Genomic DNA, 7,404 nt, shown 5'->3' with positions numbered 1-7,404 from the left:
ACACACACACACACACACACACACACACACACACACACATAGACAATCACTGACACACACACACTCACTGACGCACACACACACACACTCACGAACGCACACACATAGACACTCACTGACAAACACACACATAGACACACTCATAGACATACATAGACACACACATATAGACACACACTCACGGACACACACACATAGACAATCACTGACAAACACACACTCACTGACACACACACACACTCACGGACACACACACATACACACTGACCTGATGTCTAAGTTATTAATGATACTTCCATGTTTCTGTGTTAATTTATAGTATTATTGTTATGACAGTGTTCAGGATGTTGATGCACTTTACCCATGTTGGGAGTTGTAGTTTTTTAGCTCTCTAAGTGGACTGCACACGATAACAAAGAGACGCTACATCCTTTTTTAAACATAGTTTTTATTTCTGTGAAGACTATCTTGTAATAAATGAACAGAACATGTCACCGTGTACTGTTGGACCAAAACACATTTAGTTATTATTATTATTTTATTATTTTATTTTTATTTTTAATATTCTCTCATTTCAGCATCACAGCTTCAGACACATTTAAACAAACTTTATTGAAGTTCAGTTTAACCTTCATTTCTACATCCAACAATGCCCCCCATCCCCCCCCCCCCCCCCCCCCCCCCCCCCCCCCCCCCCCCCCCCCCCCCCCCCCCCCCCCGCCCATTTTTTTCAGAACTTTTTGTCGGTCGTTCCAAAATTTTATTTTTTTGCTATTCGGAGGTTTTTGGGTCAATTTATTCGACGTTTCTGTCGCCTTTTTTTGGGAAAAAAAATCGTATTTAATTTTTTTAACGTTTGGTCTGGTTCTGGGGGGAGGGATCCTGGTCGGGTTTTTGGGGGGAGGGGTACTGGTCTGGTTCTGGAGGGGTTCCTGGTCTGGTCCTGGGGGTTCAGCTGCGCAGGCGGTGTTTCTGGCAGATGTAGCGCAGCCTGGTGGAGCAGTGCAGGTCGTTGAGGCGCCCGTCGGTGTGTATGTGGGCGCAGTCCTCGTCCCCGGGCCCGAACCCGTGCCCGGTCCAGCTGTCCGGCTGCCCCGGCATCCAGCGCCTGCAACACACACACACTTCCTGTAGCTCCCTCCTTCAAAATAAAAGCTACGGTCAAACGGTCTTTTTTAATATGAAGTCCGACTGTGATTGCCTGGCAACCAATCAGAGTCTGAGGAGGACTCACCTTCGGTTCATGACGTACGGGGTCTGGTTGACCCACTCCCACTCCCCCTTCTCATCAGTCAGACCCACCCAGTGGAAGACGCCGCCCGCCTGACGGATCACAAAGTTCTGGACCAGACAGACAGGCAGTTAGGCTGGCAGACAGACAGGTAGGCAGAGAAAGGCAGACAGGTAGGCAGGCAGACAGACAGGTAGGCAGAGAAAGGCAGACAGGGAGACAGACAGGAAGACAGAGAGAGACAGATAGGTAGGTAGACAGACAGACAGAGAGAAAGACAGACAGACAGGGAGACAGTGGATTTCTTTCAAATGAAGCCTCCAAAACAAAACTTGGCGGCGTCCCGCAGGGATCAACTCTGGGTCCTCTTCAATATTAATATACAATATACTCATCTTCCTTTGTTATGAACATGCCGTGGGTCATCTTCTAGTTATTTAGAAAGACAGACAGGTAGCCAGGCAGACAGACGGGTGTCTCACCCAATCCTCGTCGGTGATGGGAATGACCAGGTGTGCTTCGTGTCCGTTGCACCAATCTCTGGCTCGGGGCCAGGATGCGGACGTCTTGCTGAACAGATAACAGCTGGAGCCGAAGGGCAGCCAGTCCAGAGGACAACAGCCCTCCACTGCTGAGCCTGAGAGACAGACAGGTCAGCAGAGAGACAGACATGTCAGCAGAGAGACAGACAGGTCAGCAGAGAGACAGACAGGTCAGCAGAGAGACAGGTCAGAGCAGATACAGACAGATGTGTGTGTGTGTGTGTGTACTGTTGTTGATGATTCGTTCGAGGGAACATTTCAGCGAGGCGACGGTCTGGCTGAGGGAGTCGACGACAGACAGCTGCTTCAACGCCTCGCCCACTACACACACACACACACACACACACACACACAGTAAATATATGCGAGTTATGAGTGAGAGAGTGTGTGTGTGTGTGTGTGTGTGTGTTACCTGAGATCAGCTGATCCTTGTTGTTCTCCACTGAAAACTTGAGGCGGTTAACGTCTTTAGCTGCGTCTGAGACAGAGACAGCATGTTAGAGACGGTCGCCGTGATTACCTTTGTCACGGCACAGTCTGTTCCCTATTGGCTGCCGGGCTCAGGTGGGCGTGGCTTACGCAAATCTCACAAAGATCTTTTCTGATATAATCATTCAGTGAATGTCTATTGTTTCTCATAATTATTATTATTATTCCGCTACTAGTCCTGGAGCGTTGCCAACACGAACACACACAATACATCAAAACGTGTGTAATGATCTGGAATGGTGTGCTATGACTTTTCAACGAGATTTATTGCGCAGTTATCACAAAAAAAGCCAGGAAACGGTGAACGATTTCTCATAGACTTGAATGGGAAATGTTCGGGAAATCGCTCAACATCGCTCAAAACCCCCCCTCTTTGGGACCGTGCTGTATCACCATACTTTAACGTAGAAACATGATTAAAAGTTTAAACTGAAGACAAGACTTTGCCGTTAATTGGGTTGAATGGGCGTTCAGATATCAACTACGGTTTCTCCCAAATCACAGTTTACGTATCGTCCTGTTTTCAGACCGTTTCAGATATTCCAATGTGTGTGTATGTGGTGGAATGGTGAAAGTTAAAGAGGAGCATAAAGGGGGGGGGGGCTACAGTACGATTGTCTGACATTTTACAAACAAATTTCTCTCTGTCCTATTGGTTTTTAAAAGGTCTATCTCTGAAGGAATAAGACACCTAAAACTTCACCCTTTGTACACTCTATACATTTAAAACTTTTTTTTTTTGCTAAGGCTCGCATTGCTAATCCCACCAGACTCCATGTAAATAAACACTCATTTTAGCATCGTAACACACCTTTCATTCGAAGTTGACAGAAACCAAATAAAACTCTGAAAATCTGTTTTTGGTCTTCTCTACACTTTTCCAACCATCACAACTCTAGTGTTGGTTGAAATAAACTCATACTTTACTGATTTACATGTGAAAATATGTCGGCTCTATACACGCTAAAAGTACTGTTTTTTCATATGGAGTCTGGTTGGTCAGCACTAGCTACGTCGTAGCTGTCTCTGGTAAACAGAAAGGTCTTCAATAGGTTTTAAAGGTCTATCTCTGAAGGGATAAGACACTTAACACTTTTATTATTTTTAGTTTATTATTTGGATGTGCACCAAGTAGTAGGCACACTGTACAAATGTCTGTGGAATTTTCTAGTGTACAGGACTGTAGTACTTGTACTGCGTTACCTTTTGCGAGCTGCTGTACTGAGCTCAGGGATTCGTTCACGTTGGAAACAGTTTTCTCCAGAGACCAGAGTCGGTTAGAGGTCTGTGTGTCTGAAACACACACACACACACACACACACACACACAGACACAGACACACACAGACACACAGACACACTCATTCACACAGACACACACAGACAAACAGACACACACACACACACACACACACAGTTTAATACCAGGAAGTTTGATTGTGGTATTTTTGTGTGTGTGTGTGTGTGTGTGTGTGTGTGTGTGTGTGTCTCACTGCTAGCTCCCAGTACTATGATCAGAACCAGGATGAATGTAGCCGTCAGAGCAGGAAACAACCAGCGTCTGAACCTGGAGACAGCTGAGAGAGAGACAGGTGCTGGCTCTGTGGAGAGACAGACGGGTATGGCAGACAGACAGGGAGACAGACGGACAGAGAGAGAGACAGACAGGCAGACAGACAGGGAGACAGACGGACAGAGAGAGAGACAGACAGGCAGACAGACAGGGAGACAGACGGACAGAGAGAGAGAGTTGGCTTTTTTAGTCAGTTTTGTCAGTTTTGTCACAGACGGAGGGAGAGACAGACAGACGGAGAGAGAGACCTTTGTTCCAAAAGGAGCTGCTGTCATCTTCAATGTCGCGGTATTCAGTTGTTGTCATAACGATTGTGTCTCTTGTCCTCCGTGTGTCTCCGTCCCGTCCAACAGTCTGTCTGTCCAACACAGCCGACGGGTCAACGGCCCCACAATGCACTTTGATCTGGAAAACACGTTGGCGTGGAGACGTTCTGATGTCACAGTGACCAGACTCTTCTAGAGACAAAAGCCCAAAACAGAAGCGCTAAAAAACCTGAAAACAGCACGAATATTCCTAAAAAACTTGAAAATACACAAGAAAACACCTAAAAAAACCTGATAATACACAAGATAACGCCTAAAAAACCTGAAAATACACAAGAAAACGCCTAAAAAACCTAAAAATACACAAAACAACGCCTAAAAAAACCTGATAATACACAAGAAAACGCCTAAAAACTTTAAAATAAAAAAAATAAAAATTTTATATCTTTATGTTTGAAGCCTGAAATGTGTCAAAAGGTTGAAAAGTTCAAGGGGGCCGAATACTTTCTCAAGGCAGTGTTTATATATATATACTCATAACATACTTTCTGCCCTTTAAACCGTTAAACTTTTACAATCTTCAGCTCTTTCAGCAGATGATGGGACGATTTCTACTATTTAAACTTTTCAAATATTAAGCTTTTAAACATTTTTTTAAACATTAAAGTCAATGAGAGCAAGCTATCTAAAGCTAGCTAAACTATTCAGCTATCCGGCTATGGCTTTTCAGATTGATATATTTGATATAAAGCTGTTTAAGTGCAGTGTACATTTTATGATTTTTCTGCATTTATAATGAGTGTGTATTGCGTGAGGTAGAGTGAGGAGTGATGTCACCAGAGTGAAAGGCTTCGAAAAAATGATCTTACTCCATTCTCTATAACTTGCTCCCACGCCAACAATTCTAACTTGTCATGGACAATTTATACATTGAAACGTAGGTATTTTTGTCTAGTTTCAGCCAATGTGCTCATTCTTGCGATATGAATTATAATTTTTGCTCAGCAAGCTTTCAAATGACAAGAGTTCCCAATCTTCCTCCATTCACTGCCATGTTAAACATCGTCCACATTTCTGTGAGCTGTGGTTTCCATTAGCTGACAGGTACAGCAGCTGCGGTCGTTAACTGATTACAGATCAAAGAGATGACATCACAGAGATCAAAGGCTTCTCATTGGTCTTGGTCTCCAAGGCAACCATACTCTGTACGTCTGTTTGTGTCCTGTTCTCTCTCAGACACACAAACACGCACACAGACACACAGAGACACACACACACACAGACACACACAGAGACACACACACACAGAGACACACACACGCACAAAGACACACAGACACACACACAGACACACACAGAGACACACACACACGATATGTTATATATTGCCATGTATTGTTTTTTAAGAAGATATTACAGTGGTGGCGTGGTGGTTATGTCACATGCCTTTGGTGCCGGAGACCCGGGTTCAAATCCCACAGTGGTGTCTCATCACCTAGTGTTAAAACTCCACTCAAGACGTCCACATCTTCTTACTGATTTAAGCAATTTATCCAGTTTAGCTTTAGCATTTCATTTTTTTCAAACTTAATTGAAACCATTCCTACTTTTTTCCACTCTTCTCACTATTTCAACATCTTCTTATTTCTCCAGTTTAGCTTAAGTGTTTCAATTTTTTCTACAACTTTTACTGATTTAAGCCAGGTTACCTTTAGCAATTCAGCTATTTAGCATTCCCACGCATTTTTGCAGGAAATGCATTTTCTAGTTATTCTTCATCTTCCGCCAAATTTTGTCCCGCTACTAGTCCCAAAGCGTTACCAACACGCGCACCATATTACACCGACATGTGGGTAATGATCGGCAATGGTGTGCTATGACTTTTGTAAGAGATTTGCCGCATGGTTTTACCGATTTCTGCAAAAATACGGCGGAAATGTCTCATTGACTTGAATGGGAAATCGCTCAACATTGCTCAAAACGCCCCCTCTTTGGGACCGGGCTGTATCTCCCCCCCCCCTCTTTGGGACCGGGCTGTATCTCCCCCCCCCCCTCTTTGGGACCGTGCTGTATCGCCCCCCCCCTCTTTGGGACCGTGCTGTATCGCCATACTTTAACGTAGAAACATGATTAAAAGTTTAAAATCTTGTGCCGATTGCAGACATGTAACTATGGAGTCTATCAGACTAAAACTTTTCCCGCTAGGCTCACCAACTGCAGACAGAAAACATTGAAAGAAAGAATCTGACCCCTTCTCTGAGGAAATCACCATAGCAACAGGTTTAGTTACTTAGAGGACAGAGGGACACACTCACACACACACACACACACACACACACACTTTCAGACACAGACACACACACACACACACTCACACACACACTTTCAGACACAGACACACACACACACACACTCACACACACACCTTCAGACACAGACACACTCAGACACAGACACACTCACACACACATACATTCAGACACACAGACAAACACACACACACACATACACAAACACATACATCGAGACACACACACACACACCTATCATGACACTGTTCCCTGGAGACCATGGTGACCAACTGACTCCTATCTGACGTTTCGAATGTGTGTGTATGTGGATGTGCAGCCGGGCAGGCACACTGATAACATTTCTGTGGAATTTTCTAGTTTTTTTATTATTATTTTGTTTTTCTTTTTAATATTCTCATATTCTCATATATCAGGATCACAGCTTCAGACACATTCAAACAAACTTTATTGAAGTCCAGTTTAACCTTCATTTCTAATTCCAACCATGCCCCCCCCCCTCCACCCCCCCAATAAGCAACATTTTTTGCCTTTTTGTATTTTTTGTCTCCCGAAGTTTATGTGGGTCGTTCCAAAATCTTTCCTCATTTTTTGGAATTTTTTGGTCTTTTTTGAATTATTGAATTTTTTTGGTTGCTTTTTCAAGGTTTTTTTCGAGGTTTTTCATTCAAAGTTTCTGTCGACTGTCTTTGGAAAAGATATAATTTTATGGTTTTTGGCTTTTTTATAATATCATTTTTGTTATTATCAATAATATTCATATTCATATTATTTTATTATATATGTTACACCACGTAAAGAAAAATTAATAATAGAACGTTGAAAGTACAACAATGGGAACATTTTTGGAAAAGGTGACAATAACTTGGAAAAATTTGACAAAAATGTCGGAAAAAAAAACACGCTAAAAGTAGTGATTATTTACATGGAGTCCGGTGGAGATATGCTGCTCTATACACACTAAAAGTAGTGCTTATTTACATGGAGTCTGGTGG

General features: G+C 43.2%; 1 protein-coding gene and 1 long non-coding RNA gene across 2 annotated transcripts; both read right to left on the bottom strand.

The window, feature by feature from the left end:
- Positions 1 to 852: 852 nt before the first annotated feature.
- LOC117962133 (C-type lectin domain family 10 member A-like) lies at positions 853 to 4,337 on the bottom strand. Its single transcript, XM_034901247.1, has 8 exons — positions 4,083 to 4,337; positions 3,755 to 3,862; positions 3,466 to 3,555; positions 2,186 to 2,251; positions 2,002 to 2,094; positions 1,714 to 1,868; positions 1,235 to 1,341; positions 853 to 1,108 (listed from the first exon to the last, which is right to left on the bottom strand). Exons 1-8 carry the CDS (start codon positions 4,138 to 4,140, stop codon positions 952 to 954), a joined length of 834 nt encoding a protein of 277 aa, XP_034757138.1. The 5' UTR covers positions 4,141 to 4,337; the 3' UTR covers positions 853 to 951.
- Positions 4,338 to 5,629: 1,292 nt separating this feature from the next.
- Positions 5,630 to 5,899, bottom strand: LOC117962032. The gene is made up of 2 exons (XR_004660545.1): positions 5,810 to 5,899; positions 5,630 to 5,662 (listed from the first exon to the last, which is right to left on the bottom strand). It is a non-coding gene; the product is annotated as an uncharacterized LOC117962032 (long non-coding RNA).
- Between the last annotated feature and the right edge of the window lie 1,505 nt (positions 5,900 to 7,404).

Source organism: Etheostoma cragini, chromosome 19 (genome assembly GCF_013103735.1).
Source record: "Etheostoma cragini isolate CJK2018 chromosome 19, CSU_Ecrag_1.0, whole genome shotgun sequence".
Taxonomy (NCBI): domain Eukaryota; kingdom Metazoa; phylum Chordata; class Actinopteri; order Perciformes; family Percidae; genus Etheostoma; species Etheostoma cragini.
The sequence above is the reverse complement of the archived record's forward strand: the minus strand, read 5'-3'. Positions and strand labels throughout refer to the sequence as shown.

Excerpts from the sequence above, each read along its gene's own strand:
- LOC117962133 (XM_034901247.1), bottom strand. The coding sequence starts at position 4,140 with ATGACAACAACTGAATACCGCGACATTGAAGATGACAGCAGCTCCTTT. Across the intron at positions 2,252-3,465 it reads AGTACAGCAGCTCGCAAAAG|ACGCAGCTAAAGACGTTAAC; the intron begins GTAACGCAGTAC and ends TCTCTGTCTCAG. Across the intron at positions 1,869-2,001 it reads CGAACGAATCATCAACAACA|GCTCAGCAGTGGAGGGCTGT; the intron begins GTACACACACAC and ends TCTGTCTCTCAG.